The 18,413-nt window shown below is 31.7% G+C and overlaps 4 protein-coding genes across 7 annotated transcripts in view; 2 read left to right on the top strand and 2 right to left on the bottom strand.

Moving 5' to 3' along the window:
* The first annotated feature begins 340 nt into the window (after nucleotides 1-340).
* Nucleotides 341-7,124, top strand: LOC126857640 (ras-related protein Rab-11A-like). The gene is made up of 5 exons (XM_050607285.1): nucleotides 341-729; nucleotides 2,639-2,834; nucleotides 3,459-3,733; nucleotides 4,072-4,228; nucleotides 6,091-7,124. Exons 1-4 carry the CDS (start codon nucleotides 690-692, stop codon nucleotides 4,206-4,208), a joined length of 648 nt encoding a protein of 215 aa, XP_050463242.1. The 5' UTR covers nucleotides 341-689; the 3' UTR covers nucleotides 4,209-4,228; nucleotides 6,091-7,124.
* Nucleotides 6,669-10,507, bottom strand: LOC126857595 (vacuolar protein sorting-associated protein 72 homolog). The gene is made up of 7 exons (XM_050607214.1): nucleotides 9,961-10,507; nucleotides 9,664-9,884; nucleotides 9,418-9,600; nucleotides 9,035-9,257; nucleotides 8,671-8,889; nucleotides 8,283-8,528; nucleotides 6,669-6,803 (listed from the first exon to the last, which is right to left on the bottom strand). Exons 1-6 carry the CDS (start codon nucleotides 10,092-10,094, stop codon nucleotides 8,297-8,299), a joined length of 1,212 nt encoding a protein of 403 aa, XP_050463171.1. The 5' UTR covers nucleotides 10,095-10,507; the 3' UTR covers nucleotides 6,669-6,803; nucleotides 8,283-8,296.
* Nucleotides 10,508-10,781: 274 nt separating this feature from the next.
* On the top strand, nucleotides 10,782-13,110 carry LOC126857606 (galactosylgalactosylxylosylprotein 3-beta-glucuronosyltransferase I). 2 transcript variants are annotated; one of them, XM_050607230.1, is made up of 4 exons: nucleotides 10,782-11,066; nucleotides 11,586-12,112; nucleotides 12,380-12,676; nucleotides 12,756-13,110. In XM_050607230.1, exons 1-4 carry the CDS (start codon nucleotides 10,940-10,942, stop codon nucleotides 12,852-12,854), a joined length of 1,050 nt encoding a protein of 349 aa, XP_050463187.1. In that variant the 5' UTR covers nucleotides 10,782-10,939; the 3' UTR covers nucleotides 12,855-13,110. The 2 variants fall into 2 exon arrangements, with proteins under 2 accessions (XP_050463187.1, XP_050463188.1); XM_050607231.1 differs by having other exon boundaries at nucleotides 10,784-11,179.
* Nucleotides 13,111-13,248: 138 nt separating this feature from the next.
* LOC126857564 (fasciclin-2) overlaps nucleotides 13,249-18,413 on the bottom strand; it is a 90,907-nt gene continuing 85,742 nt past the window's right edge. For all 3 annotated transcript variants that reach the window (XM_050607137.1, XM_050607139.1, XM_050607138.1), the window contains one exon: nucleotides 13,249-17,246. In XM_050607137.1, coding sequence (XP_050463094.1) covers nucleotides 17,105-17,246 — 142 coding nt within the window. In that variant the 3' untranslated portion in view covers nucleotides 13,249-17,104. The remainder of the gene's footprint in view (nucleotides 17,247-18,413) is intronic.

The raw sequence follows: 18,413 nt of genomic DNA, 5'->3' as shown, positions 1-18,413 counted from the left end.
AAAGATGCAAAAAACTAGACAAGTTTTTCATATCATATATGCAAGTAACATGTTTTTCTCTCGAGACGCGTTTAGTTTTCATCAAGGAATATGTTCCGTTTAATGCTACGAAAGTTTCAACATATTTGATCGACCAATCAGAGCGAAGAAATTTTTGCTCCTTTGTCCTGATTGGTTAATGAAACAATTCAAAATTTTCGCGGCGTTGAGTGGACGCTCCGAAGCGAAAGGATTCTCCATCCTGATCGGTCCATCAAATACTTTGAGGCGAAAATAGTATCAATTGACAAGCGAGAGAGGTCGCGTTAAGCGGCGCGTGAGTGTGACAGGTCACGGATTGCGCATACATGCTTTGTATCGGCTTGGAGGGGCGTAGAAAGGAGGCCATATTGTACAGTTGAATTGAAAGAACGAAAATAATTGTATCGCTCGCGTTCGCGCACCGCCCTTGGGTTCCCTCTATTTTTGTCTCGTATCGTTTTGCGCGACGGCGACGTTCGTCCGTGGTCGCGTGCCGCGACATCCATCACGAGAACAACGTACGGGAGCCAATCGGCGGCTCCTGTGTGGCCTCCTGTCTCTTTGTATATAAGCCATACACATCGCGCAGTAGTACGGTTCCGACAACCCTAGGGACACCCGACTTGTCGGCTTATTAAAAGGTGCTTGTTGCTTGCTGCTTGATCGAGATGGGCACCCGGGACGACGAATACGATTATTTATTTAAAGGTAAATCTTAGCGCGTTCCTTTTTCTCGCTATCTATATGTATACATTCCGAAAGAATGCTTCCCGACCCCGATCGGTTCCCATTTCCGCCACAGTGATACTCGTACGTCGTACGTCACTTCGCACGGACATAAACGATGGTCTGTCGTTACGATGACATCAGAGACGATGACCCATCGTCGTGCTGATGAGAGAGGCTACTCCTCCCGCGATATCTCGTATCGCGGCGTCGGCGAGGCGACTTCCCCGTTGACGACTTTCCGCCGCGTTCCGCCAATTTCTCTTCTCGATCTTCCTTCCTCTCCTAGCTCGATTTTGATTTTTCTGAAAAACGCCCGTGGATCACTGATTTATGCATTACGTATGTAATTGGGCGAGCGCGCGCAATATACGTGTGTGTATCGAATACACACGATGTATGATGCGTGTCCGCAATATTTGTTAGTCGTGTACATGTGTGTGTGTGTGTGTGTGTGGTGAGAGTGAGTGCGTGTGCCGTACGATACATATAAAATTTCTTTCGACCTTGTCATTCCGCAAAGCCCTGCATTTTCGGAAGTCACGAAAGAAAGCAAAGATTACCACGAACACTATTGTCAGCTGTTATCAGTTGTTGCACTTATTTTTTTTAATGTTTCTGTTAATTTTTCAATTATCATAAATTAAGTTTTTTTCTTGTTTTTTTCTTTTTTTTTAAATATATATTTTTATTCGATTATTCAACACATTCCATAGGATACTTTCTTTAACTTCGTCAATCTTGACCCTTGACTTGTTAAATACAATGTAATCATACATTTAGATCTGTCACTCTATGTCGTGATTAAAATAAAATACACTGTGTTATATTATGTACATAAGTTGTGTTGGTTATATTTCTTATTATTTATGGGCATTTTTTAAATATTGTTTAGTTGATTTTTATATAGCTGAAATTTAAAAATAGAAATGACATGACAAAACTTTATTCTAGATTTCTTTATTCGAAATGAATAAATTAAAATATTATTATTATTATTTCTCATATAAATACATAATTTATATTGTTTAGGTTTATAAATGTTTACTAAGAAATCATATTTATTATGGGTATTATATAAAATATTTAATTTGAGGGGGGAGGGGGATTTTATTTTGAGCATGTATGGAATTAGAGAAACCAATTATCTGCCAAGTCTCTATTTGCTATGCCTTATTTGCCATAGATGATCAAATAGTAATCTACAGAAAGAATACACACACATATACATTAATAATATAATCATGATGTGGCACTGATTCACTGATTCATGACAGAAACTTTTTCAGCTTTATAGAGATAAGAGAGAAGTATTGTGCTGTATATTTATCAAATCATTATTTACAAAGTTATTCAATTTTTGTATCTATCATGTAAAAAATCGGATGTTAATTTTAATTATAAAATTTAATAATCTTGAAAAACTTTTTGATAATAATATGTTACTATTTTATTTATAATTCGATTATATGAGTAAATTAAATAAGATATTTATTTTATAAAAAATAATAAAATAAAATCTTTTTTTTTGTTTTATAATATGTAATTTAATTCTGATTATGTATTTTTTCTCTTCTCTTTCATGATAATATATAACACACACATACACACATTTTATAATCTCGAATTATCATTATCATTATCCAGATAATTATCCTAATGATACCAATTGTGCTTATATGGTATTTTTTTATAAGAATAAAGAAAATTTCTTCTTGATATGCAAATTGATATTTTTAAAGTAAAAAATTGCAATTTAATAATTACTGCTAAAATAATTGTTACAAAAAAGATGTCTTCTGTTTCTAATTCATTAAATAAAATTAATTATAAAACTTGATATCACGTTTAATTTAAATTGTTTTATTAAATCTCTCTTACATACTTTCAGTTGTTCTTATCGGAGATTCTGGAGTAGGGAAAAGTAATCTTTTATCCCGATTTACGAGAAATGAATTCAACTTGGAATCAAAGTCGACTATCGGAGTCGAGTTTGCAACACGCAGTATACAAGTAGATGGTAAAACTATTAAAGCTCAAATTTGGGATACAGCTGGGCAAGAACGCTATCGTGCGATCACTTCTGCGTAAGTTTAAATTTCCATTCTTTGTCATTTTCAAAATGTATAAAAGCAATAATACATTACAAAAAAATATTTTAAATAATGTCATGAGATTTTAATATAATAATTATTTACAATCGCGAGAATCATAATTTTTAATATATTGCTATAAAAATATTGATAGACTGCAAAAAAATAAAAAAAAAACTTTAAAATTAAATAATAAAATATTATTAGAATTAATTTTTTATAATAAAAATAAAATTTTATAAGTTTTTATTATTATTATTATATTTAATACTTTATTTTTATATATATTTGTTTCAATTAAAGTTCTGAGTAAAATTTGTAACAACAATCTAATTAAAAATTAAACTCTTAATTATAAATTAAAATTAGTTATATATTTATATTATTAAAAGAAACTTTATTTACCAAAATTGTATTCAATACATAATTAAGAAACTATGTAATTAGATAATTTCTCGTTTAATTTTCTAAAATATCAACTATATTTAGAAAAATATGAGAAAGTAATAAAGCTGAAAATATAAAAAATACTTTATTTCATTAGCTCGAAATTAGCTCGATATTCGTTATAAATTTGATACATGACATAAATATTAATAATCTCTTTCGAATTATTAGATATTATCGCGGAGCAGTTGGTGCACTACTTGTGTACGATATTGCGAAACACCTGACGTATGAAAATGTTGAAAGATGGTTACGAGAATTACGGGATCATGCTGATCAGAATATTGTGATCATGTTAGTGGGAAATAAGTCAGATTTAAGGCATCTGCGTGCTGTTCCAACTGACGAGGCTAAGGCGTTTGCTGAGAGGAATGGCTTGTCTTTCATTGAAACATCTGCTTTAGATTCTACTAACGTTGAGACAGCATTTCAAAATATATTAACAGGTAATAGATTTTAGGATCTTGCTTGTGATATACATATATTGATATCATGTATCAATATACATTGAATGTTTGAATTGGTTAACATTGAATTGGTTAATATTGAATGGTTGAATATAAACATTATACAGGGTGGGCCCAAACATTCCAGCCAGACTTTGAGATTTTATAGGAAATTTAATTCTAAACAAAAAGTTAAAGATTTTTGGATGCTAATTTTTTAAGGAAGCATTTTTCAATATAAGAAACTTAATTAATAAGAAACTTTTTTGTTCAAATATAAGTTAAATTGCATGAGCGCATTTTGTAATCTTATTTAATACAAATCTTTGTTTTTGTAGAAATATACAGAATCGTATCGCAAAAACAGATACGAGACCCACCTGAAGGTGATACAATCCGGCCACAAAATGTAGAACAAATTGAAGTTAAACCTACGATGAATGCTGAGGGAATGCGTAAGCAGTGCTGCCAGTGACTCACCTTGTTGCTTAAAATGTGTGTACACGCAAATACAGTATGAATATCACGGAAGTACAGTTGAATAATATCTAATTTTTAACGAAAAGAGATTTCGTTTATGCTGCAAACAGTTTTTGGAATGATTATTTTGTATAATAGAATAGATTTATAAGAAAATACTATGTTTAGTTTATTGTAAATGTTAACTTGATTGTAAATTGAGTTAATTTTAACATATATCAAAATTAAATATTGCTAAAGACATTTCTATCTATCTCATGTTCTTTTCATTCCAATAATTTGTATTCTATATACTTTTTAAGTCTAAATTTCGATAACAATTACAATACTGAAACTTTTATCTATTTCTACCATATATGTATACTATAAAGTCTTACACATTTAATTTTTTAGTAAGAAGATAATTAAAATATTTAAAATTATTATTTATTGCAGAGAATATATTATGTGATTTATACAAGGTCTTTTAAAAACATTGGACGAGTCCTTTTTTTAATTAATATATTCCTTAACTAATTTGGAACTGATATTTTTGTAACAATAATACACATTGAAGCAATAATTTTCGTCTAATTAGAGATTCAAAACAGAAAACTTTCCATAAACTAAATTTCAAGAAAACATGTGAGTAATGAAACTGTATTCTACAATTAACATTAAATGACTTTCGACAAAATTTCAATATAGTTATAAAAAGTATACATAATGTTGTAAACATTAAAATACTGTGATAAATAATTTTTTTCAACTTTTTCATCAAGAAAAATCGACTTTGATTAAAAACTGAAGTATTTCTGTTGAAAAGGAAACATCCAATGATTTTTGGATATCTTGTACAATTAAATCAAATGCTATGTAACAAGATTTTTTAGCAAAGCAGTAAAAATAGATATGATATTTATGTCTAATAATAAATATGTATTACACTGAGAATGCGTTACAAATCATCTCTAGAATAAAAAATACAGTCCATCAATATAAATATTGAATAATAGAAATGGCTTTTATACACACACACACAAATTTCAAAATAAACTAGAAAATACTAAAACATAATACATTAGTTAAACTAATTTCATTTTTATATTTATATATTTATAATAATATATATTTCAACATTGATATTATTTATACTACATATATTCAGTAATGTATAAAAAAATTAATACACAATATTTTCTTTCTCTCTTACACTTATTAACATTTTCTTTGTTTTATTAATTTTAGAAATTATTGTACTTTATGATAGATATGAAATAATTTTAATCCTCTTTTATAATTTACTTAAAAATTGTGAAGTAGAGAGAATTTTTTTCAGTGAAAATTAATATTAAACACATATTAAAAATGTTTAATTATTATTAAATCATGAATTTTTCTACTCAAAATTTCTTTTAAAGCTATGCCATGCTCGTGTGAAACACTGGATATATTGTAAGCTCAATTATTTTTTTAAAACTATTTTCTAAACTGTAATCTTTTGAGTTTATACAATGTTATTGATATGATACATATATAAAATTTTTTTTGGATTGATTTGTACTTGAATAGAAAGTATGTTGATACATCTACACATCTAAAAATATATTCGAAGAAAGCAACATGAAAAGGTATGTTATTGAGCATTAGAGCCAATATATATAGTAGCAGAGTACTATTTATCAATATCAGATAATTATAATATAATTGATTCTGAAACATTCATTTCTTGATTCTATTTATAGTGCCATCTTTATTATAGACAAATGTACAATAAATGGAAACCATGTGAAACAATTAATAATTGCCATTTACTAAACATTCTACAACCTTAAATACTATTTAGAGTTTAAGTGCTACACCAATTTCATAAAGAATTATTTTATTTTATTTTACAGAAGCAGTCATTTGGAGAAGAGAAAAGTGGAAGTACTAGCTGATGGTGGATATAATAGGTGCATAAGAGAACAAGAGCTAAGACTATATGCACAAGCATGTAATCTCGTATGCTAGAGAAGATTTACTCTACCATCCTTGTGAGAGAAAGGACATCTAATCGATTCAAATGAGAGTATGCATTACATATTCGTGGAAATAATCAAGTAAGGATAAACATGAAAAAATTGTATAATGCTATATAAGCGCGAATATACAAGTGTACCAGTCTTTGTCCGCGAAAAAGATCATCTTTACTCTCCCTTTCTCTCTCTTTGTCTGTCTCTCTATCTGTCACGATATAAATTATGTTATAATAAATAAATGTTGTATTACTGCTTCTTTGTAATACATATATATATAAACGGTTCTTAACGCATAGTATGATTGTGAGTATGTGAACAGTTTATGGTCATATATGCAATGAAGTATCATGAAATAAGTACTTTATCACATGCACTGCATAGAAAAAACAAATATTATATATATAAAACGGTCTTACACAGCGTGATGATAAGGCAAAATGTGAAAACAGATTGTCCTTTTTCGTTGCTCACTCTCGGCTCTTCACAAATAATAGTATATTAATCTGTATAAGCTTTTTGGGCACTATATGCTTCGGGATTATTTTATTTTTACACGGAGCTTTCCACTTCAGACTTCTTATCGAATAAAACTGTACAAGAGAATACAATTACAAATAAAGTTGTATAGTAGGCATTTTTCAAAATCTTAAAATATTGCTTTCTCACTGTGTGGCTATACTGTAATATGTTATTATCTCACACATGAGCTTTTATTGTATCCGAAATAAAATAAAGAGAGTGAGTAAAAGTGTTAATAAATCAAGATGTCTACTTCTCGATGGATTATGTAAAAGATTGTCAATGGTTTAAAAAAAAAATTACCACTTATATAATGATAATCTTTAGGAAGATTATTAAGAAAAAGCAAAATTAATAAAAGATAATTAGCATTGTGCGTGCGTTTAACCTGATTTATAGTACGTATAATTTATATTATTATCATGAATTATATATATATATATATATATATATATATATATATATATATATATATATATATATATATATATATATATATATATATATATCCATTGTAACAAATGAGAAATAAAGCGTTGTTTCTCGAAGCAATCTTAAAGATGATAAGATAATCACAAGTATAATTACTATTTGATATATATAGCGGGCTTATTACTTTATTATGGACTGTAACTCAAAACTGTAATGTGTATAAGCAATGTCGAAGTGACCATAGTTTTCTACAGATATCTTTTGATTCATTCTGTATCCTTAGGCTATACAAAGTACAGAATACTTAGGGAAAGCAGTTTCAATCTCCTTTATACATTAAGTAGAATAAATTTATACACAGTTGAAAAATGATTTAAAATATTATAACATTGTTTCATTCTCAATTGAATACACACAGAAGGGATATTACATGTACAATAATATATAGATTATTATTAATGATATGCTTTGTGTATTTCGTTATTTTATTAATAAAATATCAAATTTGCTTTTAAGAATAATGTCTGCAATGAGCGTATATCCACAAATGCTTTTAATTATTATTTTTACATCGTAACATATTTACATGATAGAACTGCTGTTCCTTACAAAAAATAAAGTATCATATGTATATACTACATCTATTATTTAATAATCTATATTTTACAAAACTGATATTTGTAATAGCAAGTTGCGGTAGATAAAACTTGTGAAATATAACTTATTATCAGATAATGTAATATTTTATCTTATGGTACTAATAATTACAAAATTATTTAATCATGATGTATAGAATATTCTTGAAATCATAAATCTATAATATATATGAAAATTACTTCTATTTGTAATTTTCAAGAATAATCATTATTACACTTTGCTACTTATACATTTTTTAATGGATATTATAAGAATATTGTATACAAAATTATTAATGTGGAATAAATATTTTAATGATTTATTAGGATATATATTAACAAAAGATGTAGGAAAACTTATCAATATGGAATATCTACAAATATTAATGAGCTTTTTTTGTTATAAATATATAAAAATATTTAAATTTATATTAAATTAAGAATATAATAGAAAGCAGACTATTATTTTAAACTATTACTTACTTAAGTAAGAAAGACTATGATGGTGCAGATAAAGATGCTGGTTCCAGGCGAATAGTATTTTTCTGTGAATTAGCATGGTTCTTCTGTCGCCATTCAATCCATCGTAATAATTCTGGACTTTGAGAGGTATCGTTAAGATCATGCCGAGCTTCTAACTGTTGATAATATGCTTCTCGAAGCAGTCGAAAAGTCTGTACATTTTTGTACGGTAACTGTGTCATTGGATCCAGATATTTGGCAGGCAATCTATACATCAGACAAAAGAATTTATAATTATTTAAAATAAATATAAGAAAATTAAAATAAATATAAAATAAATATAAGAATTATATTTTATGTGATATAATCTTAAATATGAAAATAACTTTAAATAGCATTATTTTTTTACCGTGTGATTGCACAAAGAGGTTTTAATGGAGGTCTTTGTTGTGTGGGTTTTTTAAACACCTCCAAGTACGATTGTTCATTTTCAAAAGTAATAAACGTACGTTCATAAAACGTCCCAGTTTCTTCGGCATGAATATCTTTTTCTCTAGTGGAAGCAGGTGGGACTATATCTACAGATTCCTCCTTAACATCTTTTCCATCTGTTTTCGATTCTGTTTCACTGAAAAATAAGATTTATTTAATTAGATAAATTTGACTAAAATGTTTAATATCCAATATTTAAAGTCTTATCTCTTTTTTTATGCATTCTCATATTTCGCTACTATAATAAAAAAATATATATGTATATATATGTATATATATACCTTCCTTCTTTTAGGGAGCCATCAGAAGCTGTGTTATTAGAGACTGTATTTATATTTTTCTCATCATCACATTCGACATTGATTTTTTCATCCTCATTTATATATGTCTGAGATAATACCATGACTGGCATAGATAATGACTGATACCTAATCATTGTCCCAACATGCGTCTTTCTTACTGACCTAGTAGTCTTTTTTTCACTTTCTAATTTTTGATACTTTTCTACAATATAATAATACAAGATTTAGAATAATTATATAACTTTTTAGAACGAAATATATTTTATAATCTGTTAATTATTTATAATCTTCTATTTAATTTTTTTTATATTTAGATGAAATGCTTAAAGAAAATTAATTGATTCTTATACTTTTGCACATACCTAACGATTTCATATTAATTTCTTCTGTTTGTAAGGCTTCTTCTAATAATTCTTCCTGTGTTGGTTTCCATGTATTATGTCTTATAACTTTTATTTTCCGTCTTTGATCTTGATTTCTTTCACGTAAGCGTTTTTGTGTAGCTGCTGATTTTGCCGCAGTAGAACGGCGTATTGACTTTCTTTCTGCATAAAATAATAATTTGAATTTTCTGCCAATAAACATTTATGTTAAAATATTTATGTTACCTATGCTATCTATAAAAGTTTTATCTTGTTTTGGTTGTCTAATCTTCTTTTCTCTTGGTGTTGATGGAGCATGCAATGTAGTAGATTTAGGCTCTTTGTAAGCTTTTGTTACTAATCTACGTTTCTTTTTTGGCCCCTCTTGCTCAGTATCAGAAACTGGCTCGTCATTCTCGTCAATACTAAAATCTGAATCTACCTCATCTTCTGCCTCATCTTCTTCCCTAAAATTTAAATATTTATATAAATAATTTCTTATAAATCGTTTTCATATATGATGTTATAAATATAGTCATATACATGTAATCATTATCTTGCTCTACTTCATCAAAACCACCATATGTAGTTTTATAAAAATCATCTTCCTCTTCCTCATTTAATAATCTTGCCATTTTATTGCCAGCATTTGTACGTCTTTCTCTTGTCGCAGCCATGATTATAAAACTTTCTTATTTACTTTTGATACAATTAATATGTATTGTGTATTTGACTTGAAAGAATGTCAGAATCTGAATAACATGCACAATAAATATTATATCATATTACTCTCATCGTTGATAAAACATTCCACTTGTACACTTGTCAAGCATGTAAATATTTTTTTCACGGAGTGCTTCCAATTTGAAGAAGTTATTTTGCATGTAAGAATACACAGTTTATAGGTTAGAATATTGTTATAGGATCTTTAAAATCCTATTTTTAATCTTCTTAGTAAATTATACATTTGCATACAAAGCAAAGTAAATATTTTATCATATCATGTGCTGAAAAAATATTACTAAGAATTATATTTCGTACATTGATGATTTTTTCTTTAGCTAAGAGCCGCAGATACATATAACACAAACATTTTCTCATTTTACATCTTTTTTATATTATCGTGTTCAACAATCTACTCTCTCTTATCGGAATAGGATAACAGTTGATTGACCAATCAAGATAAAAGCAGGAAAGATTTCTTTGTTCCGATTGGCCAATCTCGACAAAGAGATTTTTTAAATTTCTCTTTTCATGCATAGTAAGATGGACCGAGAATTTCTTTTTCAACGTTGGCATCCCTAAATCCGGAGCTTCGTACCGTCGCCATGCGTGGCGCGTGGTGTCCTCAAGTCCCCAAGATCATTTCGGAGTTTGCCGCGCGTAGTTGCTTGTCTCTCGTCTTGTGTGCAGGTGCTGTTACGAAAAGAGGCCCGGTGGCCGCTTTCCTTCTATCTGTTTTCGCAATGAGACTTTGATCCAATAGGTCGGTCAGATAAAACGGTGTCATGGCACGACAACAATGACCGAGACTGCGTTTCTCACTGAGGAATCCAGCAGGAAACCCAGTATGTGGGGCGGATTTCGCTGTAACAGAACTTTCGTGATACTGTTCCTGCTAAATGTCATCGCATTCCAAGCTATCGTATGTGAGTGCTCATCTACTTAGCCCGCGCTACTCTTATCGCTGTGCATATATCAGCAGATCAGCTGTCTGTATGCGCGAGTGACAGAACCAAGGACGCGCGATTCGAAATTGATTGTGAGTTCGATTGTCATGGGATGTTCTCTTTGTTTCGTTGGAATAATACTTTTGTATATAGTATAAATTAATTCAGTTTTGTGGAAACCAAATCAATTTATTAAATTAATTATATATATATAAATTATATATATATAATAATAAAGGATGATAATTGTTAACACATTGATATTTTTGGAAAATAATGGATACATATATTATTATTTTAATATTTGCTTAAATTCATAAATTTATAAAGCAAGTATAAATATATGAATAAACGTACTAAATATATGAATAAATTATAAAGCACTATATAACTTGTAAGACGAGACATTTCAAATAAAATATATATAGTAAAAACATTAGTTATTGTGGGAGTTTTAATATTCTTCTTAATGATTCTTTTTGATTAATTTCTATACAGATTATCAAGAACACAACAAATGGGAAGAAATAAGATCTGAGTTGGAGCCAGTAATAGCGGATCTGCGGGATATGCAGGGTCTGACATTCAGCTTGCTGAAGAGGCTGGAAGCACATGGTCTTTTCGTCGAGAATGTCCGCGGACGAGGGGACGATAATCGACCTGTCATCTACGCGATCACGCCCACGTTTGCTAGGCCCGTGCAGAAAGCCGAGCTCACTCGACTGGCGCAGACGTTCCTCCACGTGCCCAACTTCCACTGGATCCTCGTGGAAGATGCGCCGCAGAAAACCTCTCTGGTTACTCGGTTTCTGGAGACTAGCGGCCTGATTTATACTCATCTGTCGGCGGCAACCCCGCCGAACTACAAGCTAGGCAGGAATGATCCGAACTGGAAGAAACCGCGTGGGGTTGAACAGCGAAACGCGGCGTTAAGGTGGCTCAGGGAGAATCTGAAGCCATCCGACAGAGGTGTCGTCTACTTTGCCGACGACGACAATACATATTCTATTAAGCTCTTCCGCGAGGTAAAGTCAGTTTGCTTGAAATAGGACTTTGCGGTCGCAATTATTTGTGCTACAATAATTATGTTATTTCTTTTTTTATAATCTAAGAAATTTAATTTTAATATATGTAATAAAAGTTGTGATAGAGAGAACAAATTTCAATTATGTTTTCTCGAATGTCTAGAGAGCAAATGCCAAATCAAAGCATTTTAAGAGTCTCAAACTGTGATCTAGCACTATTGGATATATCATAATTTTTTATAATTTAGATATAATTATTGTTTTCAGATGGAAAAAATACAAAGAGTCGGTGTGTGGCCAGTCGGTTTAGTCGGCGGTTTAATGGTAGAGAAGCCTATTTGTGATAACGCTACTAAACAAGTACTCGGTTTTAATGCGGCATGGAAACCAGACCGTCCGTTTCCAGTCGACATGGCAGGTTTTGCCATTAATCTCGAGCTATTGCTCAAGCACAAGGACGCGTGGTTCTCGTACGACGTGCAAGGTGGTTATCAAGAGAGTGAAATACTCAGGCAAATAATTACGAGGGATCAATTGGAGCCATTGGCAGACTGTTGCACAAAAGTATCGACCGATCTATCTGGTATCTTTTTGATAATTTTTCGAGATATTCATGCGAAACTTTGCATTTTTCATATTTTAGGTGTACGTATGGCATACGCGAACGGAACCGCCGCAGTTAAACGTCGAACAGATGTTAATCAAAAAAGGTAAACGTTCCAACATCGGCATTGAGGTATGAAAAGGTTGCTCATTTTAGCAGAAGCCATTATAGCGCTGATTATTACAATAAATTATTATATATTACAATAAATTCGATGACATCGATCTTAAGCTTAGGAAAAATAGGATAAACTTTCGTAAACACTTTTTTATTATGGGCCTTACATATATATTCACACGTAGAATAATACAGTGTCATACTGTATAGCCGCTTGTAGCTGTGCGAACAATACTAGGAAAGAACAGGGAAGAATAAAGAAATATTACCGAGTAATTTTGACGACTTAACCAAATTTTGAAGAATCATGTGATATCGTGATGTGCTTCCTTAATTACCAATTTGCACGCCGCTTCCATATTTATCATTTCATCGGGATAAAACATCAATGATTTTTTGTCATTCATTGAAAACACAATTACTATCTCGTTATAACGCGTCCACATCGTTTTATAAAAAAACGATTATTGTTATTGTAATAATATTTTTGAGGATAACGAGAAAGGCGCGGGTTTCTATTTAACTATCCATCTTTTTTTTTGATTTTGAAAACATTTTTTTCAGTTTTTATTCGAGAGCACGTGATTTCTCGTCGCGTGTACAGAAAAAGCATACATAAAAAATACGCCTTACATCTACAAAACTTTAATATAATATTCGTAATAATCTCCAAATGGGAAGATGCGCAGTAATACTTTTTTTTGGGAAGCTATTTGTTAAGGATTATGACTTTTGGCAACGGATACAAAATAGTTAGGTGTGCTAGAAACGGTGACGCTCGCCGATGCAAAGTGCGCGAAAGACGCGAATGTCCTGCGGCTTTCTTTTTCCATATACATATATCATTCTCATGTATAATATATATATAATATATATATTTTATATATGTATTCATTGACTCTTATGTGCTAATAAGTACTGTGGTATTTGGCAAATTCTGTCTTATGTAAAAAAAAGCTACCTGCACGGAAAGCGTGTTTTGCACGCACAACACGAGGCAACGTGTCAATTTTAGACGTACAGTATTAACAAGATGCAATTTTAGGATTTGACAGAAATCCATACTTTGTTTTTATATTGAGATACGGAAATGTAATATAATTTTAGATGATTCATATAAATAATTTAATTTAATGTCAATGTCAATATTTAATTTATTCTTTTTAATTTTAGAAAAATGGAAAATAAATTATTTAAAGCTAACCAACGTTGATAAAATCTTTCAGAATCCGCAGAGGAGAATAAAAGATGTCGAAATTCAGTACAGTCCATTACACTTGATTGTACAGCGATATAATGGAGCGCATTAAGTTTTCCTCGGATAAATCCGTTCACATTAGCGACTTTCCGCGAGAGAACACGCCTTCCGTGCTTGCGCACATATTCTCTAAACCTAACAAGACTCTCTCTTAAAATTTATACTTCTTACAGTTAAGGGAAAACGTTTACAAGCATTTACAAAAACTTATCACATTTTTAACTGCGTTTCTTTCTGCAAAAGCCATCTTAGACATTATGATAAGAGAGTGGTATAATTTTTTTTGTTCCTTTACTCGCTATTCAGATATAATTAATTATATATGGCAGCTTTTCCGATATTTATTCTTCGGATGACTGACCGAAAATCCGACTGGCAAAAGCCTCGTGCGTATATTTCGATACTTGTCATGGTAAATACCATCTGCACTTTAATTAAACTATACATATATATATTCAGAGAGACTTTTTTTAATGTCAAGATAATACATCGAGATCTCCGCGTCAGAAATCTATTAATTCGCGCATCGACTATTTAATGCTCGCGAACGTTTCGACTGCCTATTATGTATCACGAATTCAAACAATTGCAACATGATAATCATATTGACATCTGCAATACAGAATCGCAAGAACCGCCCAATTTTCATCTTGCTCATTTTACTATATTGTATCAATTTTATACAATAATCTTTTTTCCATTTTTATATAAAAAAAAATTCTCTAAATAATGAAAAATGAAAATAAAAAATGCAAAAGATATTTAAGAATAAAAAATGGGCCGTTCTTACACACGTTACATCGCATTAACGACGTAATATATAACATAACATTATAAAAAACAAATATTTTAAATTATCATGATTAAAAAAAAAAATGAATATCGAGAACTCTTCTTACTCGAAGTAAAAGAGATAAATATACGAATGTAATCGCGATTAAATGTAGGAATGACAGATATGCGAGATTTAAATATAGAAATTCACTCAACTATATATAGTGGACACATACACGATCGTAAGACTTAACAAGAACACGCGCGCTTAACGATTGAATAGAGCGAAATAGGGGCAATTTGATATTTATCTTGAGCTGTTTGAACGACCAATTACGATTCCATCGATTTGGCGTATGAAAAAATCAGTCTTTAGATTAAAAAGGAAAAAAGAAACAACACGGAAAGAATTTGCAAGGTTACGATCGCGGAGTCAGAGATGTCAGGGAGTAAAAATGCGCAGCTTTGAAAGCTAATCGAAAGACATGAGATGAGGTATGAGCGAGGAAGAGATATAATAGATTGTTCAAGAGGCTTATGTACAATTCGAAGATTGCCGCAAAATCGAGCACATCTTCGTTTGAAAGGGGAGAGCGAGGGAATTTGCTCTGTTGACGCTTACGGGATATACAAGAGCAACGCTCATATTCTTTTCAACATATTTGTTTGAAAATGGAAAATAGTGATTCTTTTATAATCACAGACTGCATCAAAAGGTCTGTCCTTTCAAAATCTTAAATGTTAAAAAACCGCTCGAAATAATTACGATAATCGCAGATTTCGAAAATAAAAGGATGACATTTGAAAATTCGATAATTTGTTTTTAATCTTGATAAAAAGATTGATGAAATATGTGAACTATAAATCTGACTTTCCATTTTCTCGTTTTTTGTTCACAGATACCTCGATTTTATTAGCGCTAATGGATCATTTACGTTCCGTTGAATTTCTTACAGAACAAACTTGTACTGTAACTCCTAACTAAATCAACAATAGCATTAAAAAAAAAAAAAAAATTCTTTTAACAGCGATGAGACAATCGAAGGTACCTGATGTTTCGCAGAATGTGAACGTTGCACTTTTGTTTACGTCTACTCCTTAAATGCAATGTGTTCTTTCGGAACGGAGTGTTATCTTTTTCATCTTTTAAGCGCAACAGAGTACGACTTTCCGCGTGACTTCCTTCGTGAAGTCGCGCGTGACAAAGGGACGCGATACTCTACCCAGCGTACTAGACTGTGATAATCTAAAAGGTGCCTCGAAGCGTTCATCACTAAATCGGCCTCTATTAATTTCACGACGAATTATTTTTTTTTTTTTTTGTACATTCCTCTTCTTCTCGCGCAAGCGATCTCTACCTAGTCCTTTCCTTGCAATACGCTAAGTTCGTAACAATTATGTTCATAGCTTTCTCCTAAAAACAATCACTACCAAGTACATCTTGTTCACTTCTCGTTTTCGTAAGCTATCGATTATCTGTACTCCTTCAGTGCTTCGGCGAGTATACTGACGGGGTAAGAGAGAGATTGTTTTTACATTCACGAGAGGGACAAATCTTTTAAACACCTGACATATTTTCATCAACGAAGAATATTGGACTGAATTAAAATTTTTTTTCTTTCGTTCTCTATCATTATTCTCAATCGATGATGATTAATTTATTAGAATCTTTTCTTTTACGCGCATAATTAAAAAAAAATCTTGTTGAATGGCTCAAAATATGCTGGATATAGATATATGCTGAATAAGATTTTCCAAGGATTGTTCTCTCTTTCTCTCTCTTCTTGGCTTACGTTCGAAATTAGACGCGCTGTGAGAACTTTGCAACAAAGTAGTCGGCAAGGGAGAAGTTCGCCAATAATGCGGAAAGTGTTTCCGAGAGGGATCCGCAAGGTAGTGTAGGAACAGGCGGTACACGAGGTAAGAGGCGTCGAAAGGGGAGAAGGAGAGGCAGTGCGGGCTGCGACCGTGAAATCGCGCACACGTTTGCGTGGGCAAAACGAAAAGCAGAGCGGCGAGAAAGCAACCGCGAGAGGCTCCGTCCGGGCAAAATTCCGGATATAGCGACTCGCCAAAACCCCGTCGTCTTTCCGCAAGCGGGCTCGCGAACGATCCGCTCTGCACGTTTTTCTTTCCTTTTTGTTTTTCTATTTCTTTTTTTTTTTTCGAGAACACTTTAGCCAGAAACCGCGCTGCGCTTTCCGGAATGGATTTACAATCTAGTACGCCGGAAGAATATCTAGACGGCCGAATCTTTGCCGACGAAGCCGGTCTTGGAAATGGACCTTTTGCCATCGAAGGTGATCGAGGTCTCTCGGCGCAGTCCGGAGTCGATGATCGGCGTGATCTTCTTCTCCTCCTTCAGGGGCTCCTTCTCGTCTCTGGAAAAGCATCGAGTGCAACATTAATCGGACGGCCATGACTTCATCGGTTGTCGGATTAACTTCTAATACCGGGCGACAAAAAAAAAAAGAAAAGAAGAGAAAAGAGAGCATGTCCATATATGCGGCGCGTGGTGCGACATCGAATATATACGTCTGGCATGCTTGTCACTCGCAAAGTAAGAGAAACGTCGTAACGAGAGGCTCCGGAAAAAAAACAGATTCGCGACTCTTTATGCACGGAATGCCACCCTTTCCGATAAATCCCGGAGAATCCGCGCTTATTACGGTATGCATTTGCGCGCGAACATGTACAAAGTACGCGAGAGAAAAAAAGAGAAATTTAAGAGAGGGAAAAAAAGAGAATTTTCCCTTTATATTTTTTTATTAAATCTATAGTTTTTTCAATTGTAATTATGCTTCAAATCTTTTTCCATTTTTTCAACATTTTGTTTTTAATAATTAATTTTTGTTTATAATTTGTACTTTGCGTATGAGTTGCGCGCATTTTCAAGGATGTAAAATTTATAAGCCACGATCAAATCCCTGACAATTTTTTTCTTCGAAATTATTAAGTTATTGAGCGAAACAGTGGTTTTTTTTCCGTTTTCAAAAAATCGAGCTCTCTCTCTCTCTCTCTCGTATTCTTACCTTCTTTTCTGCATCACAACAAATATATTAAAAATTTCCTCTTTCCATCTGTCATTTTATACCACTGTTCCGTTCAAATTACATTGAGTCATAGTGACTCGAATATTTTCGCACCGCTATTCGCGTTTCGTAAAGTACGGAACTGACAGGTCGGGAAGAAGATTCGCGTGCTTGCGGTGACGGAATAAACTAGAAAGAGTGAAGGATGAAGTGAGCATTATTTTAATTAAGTGTATCGTGCATGCGACATAGCCAAAGCTCAAGCAAGTATCGGCGATTTCTGTGCGCAAAATTAAACAGATTTAATATAAGGCTACGTGTTCGCTCGAATGCCAAACTAATCCAGTTAGCATAAATCATACAATTAGTATTCAAATCATACCATTGAGAGCATATCATTGAAAATAATTTTCAAAATTCTACGTTATTTACGAATAAAACAAATCTATGAATCATGAACCGTAAATTAAGTCTTTTTTTATTGTAATTTGAAAAGTTAATATAAAGATTTTTTTT

This window comes from Cataglyphis hispanica, chromosome 22 (genome assembly GCF_021464435.1).
Source record: "Cataglyphis hispanica isolate Lineage 1 chromosome 22, ULB_Chis1_1.0, whole genome shotgun sequence".
Lineage (NCBI taxonomy): Eukaryota > Metazoa > Arthropoda > Insecta > Hymenoptera > Formicidae > Cataglyphis > Cataglyphis hispanica.
Note: the sequence above shows the minus strand (reverse complement) of the source record. Positions and strands in the feature narration are given on the sequence as shown.